Source organism: Apis mellifera, linkage group LG5, assembly GCF_003254395.2.
Source record: "Apis mellifera strain DH4 linkage group LG5, Amel_HAv3.1, whole genome shotgun sequence".
NCBI classification, from domain to species: domain Eukaryota; kingdom Metazoa; phylum Arthropoda; class Insecta; order Hymenoptera; family Apidae; genus Apis; species Apis mellifera.
In genome coordinates, this window is record NC_037642.1 from 5018836 (window position 1) to 5038550 (window position 19715).

General features: G+C 30.8%; 2 protein-coding genes across 4 annotated transcripts in view; both read right to left on the reverse strand.

Moving 5' to 3' along the window:
- Positions 1 to 383: 383 nt before the first annotated feature.
- LOC727582 (tryptophan--tRNA ligase, cytoplasmic) lies at positions 384 to 2308 on the reverse strand. Its single transcript, XM_006562192.3, has 3 exons — positions 1816 to 2308; positions 671 to 1608; positions 384 to 585 (listed from the first exon to the last, which is right to left on the reverse strand). The coding sequence occupies exons 1-3, from the start codon at positions 1940 to 1942 to the stop codon at positions 418 to 420; spliced, it is 1233 nt and encodes a 410-aa protein (XP_006562255.1). The 5' UTR covers positions 1943 to 2308; the 3' UTR covers positions 384 to 417.
- A 3378-nt stretch (positions 2309 to 5686) lies between these two features.
- Positions 5687 to 19715, reverse strand: part of LOC100577231 — a 94003-nt gene continuing 79974 nt past the window's right edge. Inside the window, exons 1-6 of one of the 3 annotated variants that reach the window (XM_026440796.1) lie at positions 17547 to 18343; positions 14336 to 14605; positions 13363 to 13857; positions 11967 to 12265; positions 10316 to 10571; positions 5687 to 8069 (exon numbers count right to left, since the gene is read on the reverse strand). In XM_026440796.1, coding sequence (XP_026296581.1) covers positions 5706 to 8069; positions 10316 to 10571; positions 11967 to 12265; positions 13363 to 13623 — 3180 coding nt within the window. In that variant the 5' untranslated portion in view covers positions 13624 to 13857; positions 14336 to 14605; positions 17547 to 18343 and the 3' untranslated portion in view covers positions 5687 to 5705. Of the gene's footprint in view, positions 8070 to 10315; positions 10572 to 11966; positions 12266 to 13362; positions 13858 to 14335; positions 14606 to 17546; positions 18344 to 19715 lie in introns of those variants that run through there. The other 2 variants (XM_026440797.1, XM_026440795.1) reach the window with 2 other exon arrangements.

Genomic DNA, 19715 nt, shown 5'->3' on the forward strand with positions numbered 1-19715 from the left:
TTTATATATTTTATATTATATACTATATAATTAATATATTTTATACATTCCTAACATATAATTAATAAATGTTAATTATATATAAATTATAAAAATAGAATATATTTTTTTATAATTTTAATAAATAATGATATTAATAATATTCTTTTAAAAAATTAAATAAAATATATTTTACTTTATATAATAATTATATAAATATATAATAATAATTTTTACTTATATATAAGAATTGTAAATATATAAATATTCAATACATATTTTATAAAAGCAATTTTTAATTTATTATGATTTTAACATAAAAAATAAATTTTTTAAATAAATTTCTTATTTGTGCTGCTAAAATAAATAAAATTAAATATACTGGTGAAAATGGATTTCCTATATACTTTATATACATAATAAGCAATTTATATTTAACTATTTTACATTTGTTACAAAGCCAAGATCCCTAGGAATCATATATTGTTTAACTGTTTCATCAGTTAATTTACTTCTAGCTTCTTGATGTGCAGCTATCAAAGGCTGTAATACATTAATTAATTCTTTTTTAAGTTCTCCTGTTAAAATTTCTCCACTAGTATAATCCTGAAAATTTACATATTATTAGTATTATATATACTTATATAATATAAAATTAAAAAATACATTTTTATTTTTATCAAAATTTTACTTTTCTAAGCTGTTCTAATTTTTCATCATCATCCAAAAAGAATCGTAACCATTGATATGCTATATCAATATTACAATTGCCACCTAATTGTCTGTGTTCTTCAACAGTAGCTTGTCCACCTGAGAATGCATGTTTATTAACTTTGTTTTTTATTTGTTTAGCAGTATCTGTCAGAAATATTGCAGTATTATTATTACTAGCAGACATTTTTGTTTTAGAGCCTTGTAAAGCAGGGAAGAATATAGAATGTAACAAAGCTGGTTTTGGATAGCCAATTTTTGGTGCAATATCTCTTGTCATTCTAAAATAAGGATCTTGATCTATAGCACATGGTATTAAACAATTAACTTTTGCATCTTTAAAAATAAAAGGAAAAGTTCCAGAAATTGCTGGAGCAGCTTGAGTTGGTGGAAATGAAATTTTTCCAATAGGATCACTATCTCCAAATCCAAAAATACCTTTCACTTGATTAAATGTAACACTTCTCTGTATTCTAATCATGTTTTGATAGAATGCAGGATTATTCCCAATATGTTCTAAATTAGAAAAAATAAATGTATTCTCTGGTTTAAATCCAAGAGCAATAATATCTTTTGCATTATTATAAGATAATTTAATTGCATCTTCTATTTTTATGTTTTTCCATATTGCTTTTTCATCATCAGTCAATTGAATAACTAAAGGAACATGAAATACATCTTGCAGCCATTTACAAAACATAAATGGTATAAGATGTCCTAAATGCATAGAATCTGAACTAGGTCCTCTTCCAGTATAAAGATAAAATGGTTTTCCTTGTTCATAAAGATTTAAAATAGTATTCATATCTCGATGAGAAAAGAATATTCCTCTTCTAAGAAAATGATGTGGTTTATGTCCAGTGATTTTCTCAAATCTAGCCAATAATTCTTCATCGATTTTTGAACTTCCAAACTTTTCTGTATAATAAATAGAAATTTTATAGAAAAGAGAATTTATAAGTTATTACATATATTTAAATATTTAAATTTTATTTTTATTTTCTCTTGAAAGATACAAAGAATTTATAAACTATGAAATTAAATTAATAAAATAGCAATAATTTTATTTTTCATAAAAATATTTTTTAAAGCTTTCACATAAAAGATATTTTTAATGAAACTTACTAATAAGTTTATCGTAATCAATTCCGGTCTCATTTTTGGTTACAACATCCCAAGGTGTTACGATATCCTCCTCATCCGTTTTTCCATTTAACATTGATATATCAATTTCATCTTTTTCTGTTGTCATTTTTTAAAAATTTTAATCACTTTCTGACTTTTTTATACAATTAAACAAAGATTTCTAAGATTTTTAGAAAACTATGTCATATGCTACATAAATATGGTTACAAATCAAGGAGGTTATGTCGGTATCTATATGGGATATAATTTCTGCGCATGCATTTACATTTTCAAGGTAGAATTTTCATTAATTTTATATTTTTTTTTTAGATATGTATTAAATATATTACAATTTTAAAATAAATTTATATATTAATTATCGTATTTTTAATATTTAAATTATTTAATAAATTGCAAAAATATATAATAAATCATATTTGAATTATTTGAAATACCTCTAACGTCACCTCCGATAATAATTAAGGTAATGATTGAGATGTATTTTATTTTCAAATTATTTACTAGGGATTTTTAATAAAACTATTTATTATTTTTGCAAATTTTTTTATTATTTCAAAATTTAAGATTAAATTATAAATTATTACTTCAAGTGATTTTTATCTAATCAATATATTAAATATATTTTTCTATATACAAAAACATGTACTTTTATATTTATTATATGCTTAATATCATATTGTAAATAAATTAAAAAATAAGTATTGTGAAAAGAAAGTATAATAAAAATTTATAATAGAGACAAATTTAAAAAGTCAATCAGTATTTATGATTTAATTATAATTAGTAATATGATTTAATTAAAATTTATTTAAAATTAGTGTTTTATGATTTTTTTTAAAGTATTCATAAAATTAATTTTTGTTTTAAGGTATATAAAGAATCATTTTATGAAACTATATCAGTCATAATTAGTCGATAGATAATTATTGAATATTATAGAATAAAAATTATTGTCAAATAGACAATAATAATATATCGATAATATATTATTTTTTTTTACTTAAATAGCAGAATAGTTTCACATAAATTTATAGTTTACAATTTTTTTTTTATTTGGATATATTTCTGTATTTACAAAGAACGATAAAATATTATTTCATAAAAATATATCAGTGCCTCTCATTTTGACAAATGTTCTTTTATTTGTACAGAACCTTGAATACCATAGAGCGCTATTAATCTATAACTTAAAATAGAACATACAAGAACGAACTAAGATTTTCATTCGTTTGTTCCTCCATAATTTACATAAATGGAAGACATTTCATAGAACGAATCATATTTAAGGAATTAAAGCTATGAAATTTCTTTTTATTATTATACATATAATTAAAAAAATGATTGTACATCATTTACAGTCGTTAATAGTGAAGTATTAATATTTATTTTTAGAAAATTTAGAAAATTGTTTGATTTGTATTGAAAAAAAAATTTAAATTCAGATATTTATTGAATCAAGTTGTAAATTATCTTTAAAATTTTTTTATATAATATTGATTTTTTATATAATATTAATGAATGTAATAAATTTATACAAAGTAAATATAAGACAAGTTCTATTAGGATGCAAATAGAATTCATAGAAATAAAATACAATAAATTTATGAATTATAAAAGTTCATAAATTTATAAATTATAATTTTTGTTTTAGAATTTCTAATTCTTATTTATTTTATAAATGTAAAACAAGAGTTTTTATATAATTTATAATTTATATTTATAATTAGAAATTACTGAAAATCATGAATATTTATAGAAATACAAAATTTTTAAATACAAAATTAAATTTTTAATTTTAATTTATATTGATTGTAGTGAAAATTGAATTCATACTGTTAAATTAGTTTATCTTTACATTTTACAAACATTTTTATCATCACATATATTTTTATTATTAATTGAAAAGTAAAAGTTCTATAATATCAATAATATGAGATACATATTCACATTTAAGTGAATATAGGATTTTAAAAAATTATATGATAAAAATAATTTTATTTTATAGAGAATCTTCTTGTGAATTATACGTGTAATTTTCAATATTTAATTGGCGTTATGAATGGTTGAAAGAATAATCTGAGTCCTAAGATAGTTTTCTTTTTCTTTTTTTTTTTTTTTAAAAGTCTGCAGTGGCAAAGCGATTTTTATAACAATGATGATTTAATTAAAATATGATGTAAAAATAAAAAATTTCAATAGAGATATTTATAAATCAATTCAAGTATCAATTAGACTATGATTATTATGAGACATTGTAAAAGAATACAATCAATTAAGTTAAAAATTTTCTATCGTATAATTATAAGCTAATTATAAGTTATCTAACTAATCATAAGTCAAGGACTGATGACATTCACGTTAGAGTTCGTATATCGAAAATGTTTGGTCCTTACGTTCCTTCTACTGTACAATTTTCTTAAATAAATTACATCTTGCATTCGATCTAAAATGATTCTTGCTTGTTGCCTCTTGTGTTATGTGATCAATTGAAACAACGATTCTTTCATTTTTTGTTAAAATATTCATATTCTTTAAATATTGTTACGGAGTAACATTCATTTATAATACTAACAATATTTATATTTGTTTTTAAAGTGCCGATCATTGTTCAGAATTTTGGAGAAATGGAACGAGATTGATTAGATTTCCTAATAGTTAATAATAAATGATTATTTATCATCTCACGAACTATTAAGTTGTATGTATTAAATTAATTAAAATTGGATATGATTAAGTAATCGGTCATTATTAATCGATCGAAAGAGAAATGTAAAATTATAAAGTGTAACTTAAATGATATGAGCCAGGCAGATTTCGTTGACTGTAAGGACAAAAACTATCCATCAACATTTTATCATATATTTTATGAAAAACCTTGTTCGCCAGCAAATTATCAACTATAATCAGGTACACAAACGGCAATATATGTAGTTCACAGTTTACTGTCTTACTTTAATTCTTCAGAGGAGAACGAAAATTGTTTGAAAATCTTGCGTAAAATCTTCGCTTGGCACAATGTTCTGATAACGTTTAAAATAACGTTGAAATATATTTAAATATCGGCCAAGTTAACCGTAATCAGCGAGACAAAATTTGATAAATATAATTGATATAAGATTTAAAGAATATCTATAGATCCAGCTATCGTTGCTCTCTTAATAGCAATTTTCATCAATAGATTGATTCATTATCTATATATTTTTCGTAATCATTCTTCTTTTAATATTTTACGCTTTGAATATCTTAATTTATACTAACATAAATATTTTAATGTGAATCGTGTAATATATTACAAATTTGTAACGACTTTAATTCTAAGACTCCTTCTAGATTAATATTAAAGTAAATTATTGTATTATTGTTATAGAATAAAATAGTTCGTTCCATAAATTTTTCAATAAAAAGTGATAAATTCTTCGTCCTTTAAAGAAATATTTTGATCAAACGATCTTTAGGAGTCAAAGGATTAATCATCGTCAAATAATTATAGAATTTCCTCTCTCACGTGATCGTTCTATGATCCTCTTAAAGACACGTCGTACTATCACAGTCCAACTTGAAAGTTCCATTGTTTCACAATAATCTACATTTCAGTACGCCTTTTTTAAAAGATAGACAGAATAATTTTATCAGCATCGAGCTATTATAAAAATACAGACATGTAATCGCATCATTATACAACGTGATACATCATAAAAATTCTTGTTCGATGAACAGATAACATTGCAATCGAAAGACAATGCTAACTAACGATGTTTTTTTTAATTTTATTTCATCAATGTCCATCTAAAGTCTAAAATAAACGAACGATCATTTTGTTCATCAATTGATTCGAGAGATAAATCTATACTTTTTTTTTTACAATAAATCTATACTCTTACGCCGACACCATTGTCACTCTTTATTTCTGAAACAAGTTCGAATGTAGGAGTACAAATTTCAGTGGGTGTTGGTGTGGCGAGCGGAGCTAAATGCGAATTCTTAATAGACATATCTTTCAGAATATAATCCGCTCCAGGTTTGATACGTAACCTATTTCGATGTAACGAGGGTTCTAATCGCAAGATCGTGCACGATTTCATCGACAGGCATCTATTTCGAAACATAGACTCCGTGGACTTGCTTTGTAAATCGGCCTCGATCGCTGATTTTTTCAAATTGATCGTTGATTTGGAATCGTATGGGGATAAATTATGTTCAGAATCTGATGTGAAATTGGATTCATCTTCGAACGATGTGAAAATCTCTGAATCAGGTACGGATGGAGCGCTGAAGAAGGATTCGCGTAACGATGATGTTAATGCGTCCGGACACATGAACGGATCCAGGGATGTGAGATCGTTTAGGTCGCTGCCGCTATTGCAAACCTGAAAATTGTTCACTGAATAGGACGAAGGAAACGTTTGATGTTCGGTAACTACATTGGATAGAATTTCTTGACTTCTCGACGATTCTGACCATTTCGAATCCGAAGGTCTTCTTGAACTAAATCTCGTGGAATCGTGTTCAGCGAAGATTGGCTCTGGTAATCTTCCTTCTCGACACTTTTCCGAGTTTTTCAACAAAGCCTCGAACAGATCTATGGGCTCTATCGATGCCATTTGATCCAACGATGCCAGATTATTGAAGGAACTATCGTGACTAGATTTGTTCGATGATTTATGATTTTCACTATAATCTTCGATATTCAACAAGACGGATGGTATCACAGGATCTGAATGTCTAACTGGACTTCTTCTATTACCCATTGGAGATTTCAAGTAATCGATATTAATGGAAGGCTTCGATTCGGAATTTTTCACGTCCTCTTCTTGCAAAGAGGCAAGAGGAAGGGGATCTATGGGACTCGGTGGTTCCGAATGTACCGTAGGTACTGCAAGAGTTTCCATGATTTTATAAGGTTCTAATAATCGGACGTGTGTCATCGGTTCTATGGTATTGATCGATTCGGAATGTTTCAGTATTTCCATATTTCTTCGGATTTGTAATATTCTGGAAGTTGAATCTGTTCTGGATTCCAAGTTTCTCGAAGTCAGATGATCCTGATGAACAAGATTGGCTAGTTTATTGGAAGTAATTGTCATATGTTTTGGCGACATTCTTTGTCTTGGACTGTCCAACAAACTCGATTTACTGTCCGGTATGGATAGCGACGTGTAACTGTTTTGCAGCCTTAAATTTAAATTTGGACTGTTCCGATCGTAATTATTGATCTTCATCCGTGGACGCGGATAGATTTGAAACCGTTTTTGATTCTCCAATTGGCGTGACAACATAATATGTTTAGCTAATCCTCCATCGTATCTATTATGATCTAAATTTTGTACAGAATATCTATGAGCTTCATTCACATTTTCATCAGTTGGAAGTCGAAGATTTACCTCGGAAGAGAGGCCTATCGCTGCTTTGATATTTGGATCCGATACGGAACAGAGATTCGAGTTTCTTCTTTTGATGTTAATAGGGCTGAGACCGACGTTGAAGTCTTTCGCGTGTATGGTCGGGCTATCGGCACTGAGCATAGGATCCGACATGGTATTCATTTGCAACGCTTTAGGATTTAACGTGCCATCGCTCTTCAAATTCTGATACGAGATGAATTTTGGTTCCGACACTTTCGAGAAGTTCTTGCTAGCGAGCTTTTTGTGATTCAATCTTCTCAGATGTCTGATCTTGTTGAACGTTGGATCTAATAAATACTTGAGATTTTTGATCTTGTCGATGTTGTGATTCGAGTCGATCATGTGATTACGATCGATGATATACTTCAGATCGAGCATCATCGTCAGATCGTGGATATTTTCCTCGATTATATCTTCTTGTCTATTCTCGGACGAAGTGTGATCGATATTTCTTTCAGGCGAGATATCCGTGTGCCTCCCAGACACGTCTAGACATCGTCTGCTTGTGTACAGAGTGCTGTTTTGCTTCACTGCAAAACAATCTTCGACAGGATGCCTTCTGCCTTCGTTACTATTGTTCACCTCTGCTAATTCCATATTCGTATTGGAACCACGTCTCATTGGGGAGCAACCGTAACGGCTGGGCGTAACTCCGAACAGAGCAACCAATTCTTCGGTAATTTTGCCTGCAGCAACTCTCATCTCTCCATGATGGAAAGCATAAATCCATGGGTTCACGCCACTGTGCGCCATTATAGGCAATCCAAGCCACACGACCGCCCACTCGGTGAGGATTTTGGTACCGCAGAAAATATCCAACAGCATGCAAGTCTGTAAGCAAATTTATCTTGTGTTAAGAAGATATTTTGTCTCGCTTTCATTACTTTATGAAAAAGTAATATTTCATATCTTTCAAAAAACTTCTTGAATAAGCTTCTAATGATTCTCTACATTAAATTTTGTTAAAAACTGAATGCTAGTATAATTTCTGTCTTTTTTTTTTTCAGAGTTACTGAGAGAATACACGGAATCAATTTCTGAAGTTTTAATGATGTTTAACTTAAAATGAAAGGAATATCGTAGTGAATATATCACGGAGAGATGTAAGATCAAAATGCATTGAAGAAAGTTTAGAAAGTTTCATCGTTAACTTGGTAGATATATACATATGTTCCTTTTGTTCAATTTATCCACGAGGATATTATTTAATATATTCACAGTACGTTCGAATTATATACTACCCGTTTCTAGATAAGTAATATAAGTGTAGATTAGAATTATTTATGATCATCTCCATTTTCGAAAATTTAATAAAGAATAACGATAGAAAATTTCCAATTTTGAATTTCGTATCAACATTATATTGCATTGTAATTGAATGCACAAAAATTTTCATTATCTTTTATTTAATATTTTATCCTAGTTTATAAAATTTTTCTAAACAGACATTGAATAGAAAATATATTATCAAGTTTTGTTCTATCTTTTAATTGTCTTTTTTTTTAACAAATATTATTTTCCATTCCAGTGGCAAATCAAATGTCACAAAGTAATGAAATTTTATAGGAGTTTATCACAGAATTTTATTTAATTGATTTATGAGCTTCCACGTAACCATGAAGAGTGGTTAAAATCGTGTATTTGTATTCGTGTATTTCATGATATAAAATTGTTTCTGTAATTATCGTTCAGTCGGAGCTACTTTTTTTTTTTTGCAATAACAAAAAGGGGAGAACTCGAATGAGAAGTTTTTCCTGAATTCAACTTCTTCACGGTTGGAAAGAATCCATTTCCGCAACTTCTTCATTGCAACAATTTACGAAAGTTACGATCGTTTTCCACCTTTCTTTTCTGTACAATTTTTGCTCATGGGAACGAGAAACCTTATTATCACTTATCATTCATGCGGCATCAATTAATCATCAGTGAGTTTGATCCAAGACAAATTAAGTAAATTCTTTAATATTGAAAGAAATGAAACGTCAATGTTATAATGAAAGCAAGAAAAATATTTTATTCGAAAAAAGAAAAATAACGTAATTTCGACTTTTTAATATTGGAAAAAATTTGTTTTTCTATCAAAGCTGAAGACTAGATTAGATCGAAGCAAATTACAGTTTGGATATTTTCGATTTCAAACGTAAAGTTTTATTTCACATATGAAAAATTAAAAATTTGATTTTTTGGGCGGATGTTAAATTCGATTTAAAATAGAGACAATATTTGAAACGTAATAAAATTAAAATTAAAAAAAGAATTGAACGTTTAAAGAATGTAACAAGTACGTGAAATATTTGTTTTAACACTAATTTTATTACCTCTTCTACTACTGTAGTGGAATCTTCATCGTAAGTTTATTAGATCGTTGCTCGTGTCACCTATAACTTTTCAAATTAGTTTAAAACTGGCGATCTCGTTTCAGAACTTTTCACCTTTCATATTCAACTTTGTGAAGCGCTTATTAAATTTTTTACATTGACCATGTTACATGTATTTTTCCCCCAAGTATGGATATCTCAAGCAATACCTCGCGATTTTCATATCGAATAAACTATTCATTACGTATTCTAATTGAAAATTATTATTTTTTTTTCTCGAATCAGATAATTAATTAAAGTACAAAATTTTTTTTTCCAACAACTACTTCGAGCTCTTTTAAATGAAATTATGCATTTCTGTCTTCTATGCTGCATTACGGGAAAATAAATCTCGATGTACAAAAACTCTTTTTATTTTTCTTTTCCCCAGAAAGGAAATTCTGTATATATTGTACTTTTAGTATGCACGCTACGCGCCAATCTTAAATTTTGGGGATCGGTGCGAGTGCGTATTCGTAATAAAGTAGAACTGATATCGCGTAATTCCGACACGTGCGAGTAGTACAACCGTAATAATAGTCGAGCGTGGAGCACACGTCGTAACACGTTCGGTTGTATGGTGAAACGATGTTAATTTGTAAAAATTTACGGCATGTATCGTGCTGGATTATTCGATTATAAATTGAGATTTATACAGTAATCGTGTGTCCTATTCACTAGGAGAAATTATATAATATATATATATATATATATACTCACTTGAAAGGGAAGCCAGAGAATGAGAAACGCGCCGACCGTGACTGCCAATGTTTGGCCGTAACGCGGCAATGCCAAGGTCTGCGTTTGATGCCTGAATGACAATTCTACCGTATAAATCGCACGTGCGTGTGCACGTGCCACCAGATACACGTACATGTAGCAACCGAGAAGAACGAGAGCACTGGGTGCCCACACAGCCACCACCAGGAACACCCTTACTGGTGGGAGAACCGCTGCGCCGAATCTGCAGTTGCCACTGCGAACAGAAAGAGAATTGATTTCACTCGTTAGCTAATCGTTATGTAACCGCGAGGATATGATTCGAATATCGATCGATTGATGCTTTGCTAATTTACACGTGTGTCAGATTAGAAGAATTTGTTCATTGATCTCGATGAACTGGAGAAGAGGTATAATATGAATTTTCTTTTATCGATTATTAAGTGTTTATAAATTAGATTCTTTGATTTGACAAGTTATAATTGTTTTTATAGAATAATTCATTTTTTGGAACGATTCAGTTCTTCTTATCTCTATGCCCTTCGATTGAACAATTTGTCTTCGGTTAAAAAAAATCAACGGGGTTATGCAAACTGTGTAGATATATTTATCGTTTGATGTTTAATGGATACAAGGAGATTAGATTGCTTTTATTATAGTAAAGCAAACAGAGCACGTGGCGAAGTTAAAATAACTTCGTGTATATCCATTGAATAACTATGCGAAATTTGTGAAATTTTAACAAATGATGAAAATATCATTTTCCATTATAATTCTATTATGATTCGATTCCAACTTTTCACGTTATAAAAGAAAACGCGATAAGTTCAAATTAAACGGCAATCCATCGCAAGATGCAATTTCTACGATATTTCTGGTACTTCCTTTTACAAAATTTTTCTACATTAAATTGCATACCGTAAATTCTGTGAAACGAAAAGCGCAAAGCGAAATCTGTCGAAGTATACGTGCATTCCTAACGAATTTTACTGTTTCCACGAAACGTGGAGAAAGAAGTTACGTTCGGGAAATTAGTTACGTTTGTTCACAGAAGAAGAGAAACCGACTTCGCTGATTTTTCTTTTTCATTTCGCGTGAAAAAGACGCAGTCTCGATGGAACACGCGATTGTATTTCCTAGTTTGATTCTACTGTTCGTTCGTTTCGTCTTTGTTTGAGAAACGTGACAGGTGAACAATTTGATTTTAACAATTTTCAAAACGTTTCCAATCATTATACGAAATTAGGAAAAAATTTATACACAGCTATTTCAATATTTTTCTCACAGAAAATTTACATTACACCATAATTGAAATTTCATTAAAATCTCATTAGAAATATTGATTTTAAAGACATAAACTAATAGATAAATTACCAAGAAATTTTGTAAGAGTAAGATTTTCTTGATACTTAACTCAAAGACATTCCTTGACCATAGAACTATACTAATTTCTTAAATTTTCCTTATCTTATACGGAGACAGGAGGAGATCACACCAGGCTATTATAAAAGATGAGTCGAAACTAAAAAAGATGGCTTTAAAAGAACATTGTCTTAAAATCACAAAATCCACAGATTGATTCGTGATTAGATTCGATTAAAATTATAATTGACAAATTCGAAAAGAAAATTGGCTTAAGATCTTTACTCACCTGTGCGATTGAACGCCCACTATTTTCACGTAGATCAAAGGCGAGAGGCCGACAGCGATCGCGTAGATCCAAAACACGGCGATGTACTTCTCGATGCTGCTGTGAGTGATGATGTTCTTGTACCTGAGAGGTTGTGCAAGCGACGTTAATCGGTCCACGGCAATCGCCACGGTCACCAACACGCTTACGCTGCATAGCGCAATCACGATGCAGTATGGCACGATGCACAACGTGGAAACGCCATTTTCCGGTAAACCGGACAACTCGAGCTGCATCCCAAAAGGCATGAATACACCGACCTGCGTGCAAGTAATATCGGATTTAGATATGTATGAATGGTGAATTAGAGACGAGAAACGCCTCGACTTGGAAACTCTTGATAAACAACAGACATTCGGCTTTACAGCTTTACGATATAATATCGTACGTAGTATATACGCGTATTTCAAAGCGTGTTATATGGATATACGGTCGAGGCGTTAGTCGCAAGGAGGTACAAAGTTATATTGATATTGCGATCATAAAGCAAATCGATTCGAATTGTATATTGGGTAAGTGTGCTTTACTTTGGGTAATTAATCGGCTATAGAATGTGTACATAGTGCTTCCAAGTTGAACGATCAAATTGTTCTGATGGAGTTTAAGGAATCAAGTGTAAGGAACAATGTTATATCAATACAAGTTTCATTGGTGCTTGTTCAAAGTGACCTGGATCTTTTGGTATAAGCATCTATGATATAATGTTTAAGATTAATATTTACGTTATTCGTATTACGAAAGAATGATAAAAATGATTCTTATTAATCTTCTTTAAGAGAGATTCAGATGGATTAACATGTTTTTTTATTAAGATATTTAAATTGTAATTATATCACAAAAAAATCATCTTATTAAAATCATGAAATTCTAATAATTGAAATTAAACAAGGCTGAATTTTTTTCGAACGAAACTCTTAATCGTTAGCGTTCGTATTTATCGCACATAAATATAGTATATAGTGGATACTATTTGATCGATTAATTTGGGGCAACCGTATGTACTTGGAGTGAAACGTGTCAACATCAATCGCGATGGAAGGACTATCGCACGAGAGCGGGGCCCTCGTCCCGTTTTCTGATTGATTAGCTGACTAATTAAAATATCCTGTTAGGCCATCAATCTCGAGAAACAATGGGCACCACTTCGATATCTCCTTTGTCATGGATTCTAATAAAACTTCGGATCTCGCGTTATACCATAAATACTTTCGAACGAGTAATCGAGTCCAAATATTTTTATATATATATATATATTTTTCCCCCTTTTATCATTTTCACCACTGAAGTAAGAGAGATAAGAAACGTAATTTAACACATCACCGATATTGTCGCGAGGAAAAATCGATTGAAAGCTTACCCCGAAGTCGCTGACGGCCAAAGAGACTAGCAGGTAATTGGACGCAGTCCTCAGTCTCTTGTACCTATAGAAGGCGGCCAGGATAATGGAGTTTCCGGTGACGGTGATCGGTGATAAAATGCAGACTATCGACACTGCCAAAACCACCGAGATGGGACTGACGTCCAGCCGCGTATCGATCTTGGTAACCGTCGGTATAAGAGCGGTCGTCAATTCCCCGGAAACGGTGGACGGAAGCGGGTCCGTTGCGGGCGTTGACATTGTAATTTAAAAGCTGTTTTTTCCAACCTCCTGTTCCCCTCCTCTTCTGCGTCTCTCTCTCTCTCTCTCTGCGTCTCTTCAAGTAAGATTCCGCTCGTAAACGTGACCCTCGTACGACGACATGACGCATCCGCCGGGCCACGATCGATGGAAATTTTTTTCTTTTCGCGAAAAATCTTCACTTGATCGATGGCAACCCCGTATTTCCGCCGCGTCTCATCACGCGGGGGCGTTCTGAAAATTTCAGAGATCGGAGATACGAAGATGATATTAGTTAAAAGTTTGTCCTAGATTCCCCTCCCCCATCTTTGACATTTTAATTTCGCGCATCGTGCATGCTCCCCGTGTACATCGGGGAGCTGTAAATTAAATTCAGAGACTTGCAAGGTAAAGGTGAATTTATCAACAAGGAGATGAATAAAACGTGAGCAATAATTGAAAATTAAATAAATTTAAAATATGATTCTCTCGAAAACGAAAGAATTTTATTTCGCACATGGAAGATGCGCAAAGTTTTCTCGTCGATTATTTGAATATTTGATAATTTACAACGAAACGATCGATTTTAAAATTTTTATTTTCATCTTCTCTCTACTTTATTATATTTTTTTTTTCCACAAAAATAATATTCATCTTACGAAAAATGTGACGAATATTCGGAAGCTCTTTCATTCCCGAGATGAAGCAGAAATCACGATCAATTTTAACTAACCTTTCGTGCTTCTACAAGAATCGTCCGAAGCCATGGTAAAAGTTCGACATCTGCTGTCGAAGTAGAATCGTCGTTACTTTAAATCGCGTGATTTGAACCACTGGAGATAAATTCGTCGTGAAATCAGCATCGGGACAATGTTCTTGATCGGGAATGGAGGCCGGAAATTACTCGATTTCGGTAATACACAGCCTTGGCCCGTTTCCCTCTCTCACCATTTGGTTCCGATTTTTTCGATTCACAATCCACCTTTCCTCCGAACTTCTGTAACTGGAGATAAACATTCACAATTATTTTTAAACAGGAATTTTATTTAATTAAATAAACCGAAAGATTATTTCCATTGAACTTAATTTGATTTTCTAAAAAATCGAGATCGAATATTATAAAATATTGAAATTCTTTTGATAAGAGTTTTTTTAAGATGAGAAAGTGAAAATCGATCATTTCTCCTTTTTTAATTTTATAAATAATTTGGTAATTTTTATCCGGCTGTATTTTCTCACGTTCGTCGGATATTTTATCAATCGATTACCTGCCTTCCTCAAGTCCTTGAATAATCGTTTTAAATAATAAACGTTCATTTCTTTAGGATGATCGAAAAAAGAATTGTACAGAGAGAGTATAAAAAATATTTTCGATGAATAAAATCATCGTTACAGCGACCTACATTCCAACATCCACTCATGATAAAAAAAAAAAAGTCACAGAAATATTTTTTACAGAGACACACTTTTTTTTCAAAAATATAAAAGCATATATTTCGATGATTTTCTTTAAAATAATTGCAGACGTCACGAAAGATTCTTTTATATTTCAAAAATATAATCAAACCTTTGAATAATAATATTAATTACTAATAAACCGAGCAATCTAAATAAATATACTTTTTTACAAACAAATTCTTCTCGTCAATTAACAAATTCCTATATATCCGTGAGCAATAACGTTTCCACATACGAGAAAGAAAACCATTTTAACCACTCGGACACCAAAGTATACACCGTTATCCATTAAAAGTTCATCCGAAACGCAACAAACTTTGCCGAAACCACCTTTATGAAAGAAATGCAAACCTCGCGTGCACCTACTAGTTTATATTCGCCCGCACGTCTTCCATTATCCAAAATTTGCAATTCGGATGCGGCCGGTATTAACGCTTTTAGAGACAAATGGCCAGGGGGGGTTAGTTAAACCCACCCCTTTTTCCAGCTTATCAAAATGGCCGATATAAGACCGATTTAAACCCGTTTTTTTTTTCGCTTTCTTTCGCTTTAGAATTAATTCGTCTCGTGAGCGGATTTCACGACGGGAGTCGCTTTCATCCTCCTCGGTTCATTACCGGTTTCTCAGCCACATCGGGACATTGTAATTAAGCCCGGTTTGATGTTCTTCGCCGGTTTAACGCGACTTTATAGCGTGCCATTTAATTGGCCGGGTGCTCGCCTCGATGGATGGAAATGTATAACGCGTTCCCGTTCTGGAGAACGCTGATTCCACGATCGTACGCGCGATGTAATGATGGACGAAGTGTGAATGAATTATGGACGTTGAATTTCAGTGGTAAATGGCGCCGCTACCACTACGACGAAATCAATGGGGTAGGATTTATGGATTTTTTTTTCCACGAATAAAAATGGACTGGTGGTGTTAATCCTCTGTTTTTTTTTTTTTTTAAACGTTGTAAAATTGATGTAAAATGAATGTTTAATCGAACGGTTCGAATTAGAGGTGTAAATCTTTAAAAGTTTTTGATAAATGAAGAGATGGAGAGTTGGTATCGAATTTCCGACTTGTAATTTATTTTACCGCTGATCGTGTTAAAGTGAATTATAACTTAATTATAACGGAATTATGTGCAGAATGTTATGTAACTATCATAGGAATTTTTATAATTTTTTTTTATAAATCTTTCGTAAAAGAATTATTAAATTAACTATTTATAAATTAACGTCAAGATGATGAATTATTAAAAGTTTGCTGATGAATTTGAGACGTTGAGTTGAAATGAAGATTTATTTCGAATTCAATAATTCGTTATAATGATAAGTTAAAGAATTAATTTTAAAGGGGATTATTATTATATTTATCAAATAAATTATCAAGAGTCTTGATATTCCTGTATTTTATTGATTCAAAAACTTGTCAGGGTGAATATGAAACAAAATGTTGCAATAGAAAATATTTTTGTTTTTCCAATTCTTTTGTTCAATACCTATACAAATGCCTGTACAATAATATCACATAAATATTCATAATCTATTTATTATATAATTTCTTTTTTATCATCTGATGTGAATACTTATTGAAATTTTGTGAAAGCTTTGTAACCGATTATTCGTTTTAGATGGAGCTCAATTTCAATCCTCCTCCACTTCGGTCGCGTACAATTTAAACCCTTTTCACTTTGATGTTTAGTCGAAAAGTTAAAATTACTTTTCTCGTTAAGTCAACATTGACGTTCTTTAATATTCACCATGTTTCTATAAACTTTTGTTTATTCCCTTAACGGGACCTCACACACTTTTCTTGTTTATTTATTATTATAATTGTTAAATGAAACTTGTACAATTGAGCGAACAAAGTACACGAAACTACAAAGTTTTAGGACTTTACTGAAAATTAACTTCTCAAGAAAACAATGTTATTTCTCCTTATAGTTTTCAACACAATCTTTCTCTAAAATCGAATGAAACTATTATTTAATTTTTTTGTCAGAAATCAAAATACTCTCTCGCCAGGATCGTGAATCTCTTCAAAATAACATCTTTTCAAGCGAGATTTCTACTTAGGAAACGGAGGATAAAAGAAAATTGATTGAAAATTGTAATTCTTCGAAAAATAAATTTCTTAATATCTTTCACATTAAAAATTGATAATAAAATATTTCTTTATCAAAGATAAACAAATAGTTAATTGTCACATAGTTTACCATCATTACCATCAATTAATGGCTACTCATCATTGTTTGAACCTATGATAATATATTTATGAAAAATTGTTTCCAAATCCATACAAATGAATGGAGTTAAATTGAAATATATCATGTGATTTTTTTCAATTCTAAAACTTTGTATATCGTATAGTTATCGTATGGAAAAATTTTTCTAATTTTCAAATATATAATATTTTTAAAATTAATATCTCTCAACATGCAATGGACGATTAACCCTTTTAGTTAGATAAGGTAAAGTATATCGTGTTCTCTCACCTGGGTTTTTCTATCATTTTTTTCACGCATCGTAAGGCAGCTTCAGTCGATGTTAGGAGGAAGGTTCGTTTAATCATTGGAACAGCTCTTCCGCTCGTGTTCGTGTATCGTTGAACAAGATGGATTTTGATGCTCGAATCGTTTCCTCATCGATCTTGCGTGAAAATAGCAAATTGCATGAAATCGATCGAGCACTCCGGTTCGTATCCTTAACGCTTCGGTTTTTTAATCCATCAGAGGATTAATAAAAGTACCTTTTCTTGAGAAAACGTATTCTTGGAACTTTGAACTTAATAGGAAATACGAGACGACTCCACTTTCGAGCGTTACATCATCCTTAAAGATATGTTAGAACAAAAAGATTATCAAGATGGATTTGAATTAACATTCGAAGAAAGATATAAATGCTTCACTTGGCGATACGATATTTACGAATCTTAATAACTTTTCAATTATCGTTTTATTTTATCGTCAAAGTATCTTTTCAAAAGTTATTAAATAAAATTGTGTTGCACTTTGTCGGTCACGCTAATGTGTCTGGTGTTTTTCTCATCTTGGACGAGAGAACATGATATTTTTCAACGTTCTATCCACGACGCTTCTCCTCTTTCATGAAAGACGAGCGAATTTTCGTCCATTTTACGAGCCATGTTCGATACGATTTCAAAGTACGAATATATCTACCATTTTTATCTATTATTTTTGCATTCCTTTCGTTTTCATTAATCAATTCGATCCAATTGATTATTCGATCGAAGGAATCACGTATTTGTCATAGATAAAGATCTATCAGATTGCTTTTTTTTACAATTTTATTATTTTTGTTTTTATCATTAAGGATACATTTTTATCAGTCGATACTTCATTCAAAGTCTTTGATGGAAAATGGCTGTCAGCCTCGATACTTAGCATTCTATTCATGCGTGTAGCACTATGTAAAACTAGCTTTCAAGTTATCTATATATATTGCTTATCAAAGACACGATTTCAGCCTCTTTAACGTTGCAAAATATTAATTTAAGTCAGAGAATATATTGTTTTTCATTTTTTTATTTTTAGATTTAAACTGATGTTTTTATGAATGATTCGTATCTTATTTATAAATTATTTTATATATTTTCTACGTCCTACATGAATTTATTACGTTTATTATTAAAATAAGGTTTACTTTCCATATATTTAAATAACTTTAATGTTTATTAATTACATCATCATGATCTCCTTGATACAAATTATTCGAAACATAATTTTCTACAATCATTTGCTTTAACGTATTATATATTTTTATTTTGTAATAAAAATGTAACATCAAAAAGGAAGGTAATTTTAATTAATTAATAATAATTTTACACAATTATTATTATTACAATACGAATTTTATTTTCACGAGCTCGTTTACTTCGAAAAATCGATCGATGACTTTTTTTTTCACGCTAAACAAAAGACGACGCCTCGAGTGTAAGCGAGAATGAATTCGAATAAAGAATGCTTACAGCCATTGACGTCTTTATTCTCTCTCCTTTCTTTTCTTTTTCTTTTTTTTCGAACTTTTCACAAGCTTTTATAAGGTGTCTCAAAGCGTAAGCCGGGAATCAATCATCGGAACTGAAAACGAATATCTCCATCGAAGGATGATCGACGATATGTGACAAAAGGATTGGCCTTTTCTTTTTCTTTCCGTTGTATGTTTTTTTTCTGGTTCCGGATCAGGAGAAGACCGTTCGATTTCCGGTATAACTGACTCTTGATTGGGAACGTTCGATAATCAATTTTGAGATTGAATCCATTTCGATTACTCGCCGATGACGAGGATCATCACTCTTCTGCTATCCTCTCACGCTTTTTTCCCCTTTTTCTTTTCTTTTTATTTTTACTTTTTTTTATGACTTAATTAAGTTTTTCGATATAGTCGGAAGAAGGCGGTTCCCATTTACAGCCTAGGATGCTCTGAAAACGCGATTAGCGCAAAGTGTTGCGAAGGAAGCGTTATATCGATTGCTCTTTTTTTAAACCCTTTGGATTTAATCTCTGTGATTTTCTAAGGGAGAAGAAAATTGTTATTGATCTCTGAAATTTTGTTGAGATATCGCTTGCTCCCCATTTTCCTTTTAATTAAAATTAAAACGTACACGCTACGTCTTTCAAGAATGATATTTTCTTATGACAAAG

What these genes read in the sequence shown, in the direction of transcription:
- LOC727582 (XM_006562192.3), bottom strand. Translation starts at nt 1,942, where the DNA reads ATGACAACAGAAAAAGATGAAATTGATATATCAATGTTAAATGGAAAA. An exon ending in TGATTACGATAAACTTATTA is followed by an intron (nt 1,609 to 1,815) that starts GTAAGTTTCATT and finishes TTTATTATACAG; the next exon opens with AAAAGTTTGGAAGTTCAAAA. An exon ending in AATTAGAACAGCTTAGAAAA is followed by an intron (nt 586 to 670) that starts GTAAAATTTTGA and finishes GTAAATTTTCAG; the next exon opens with GATTATACTAGTGGAGAAAT.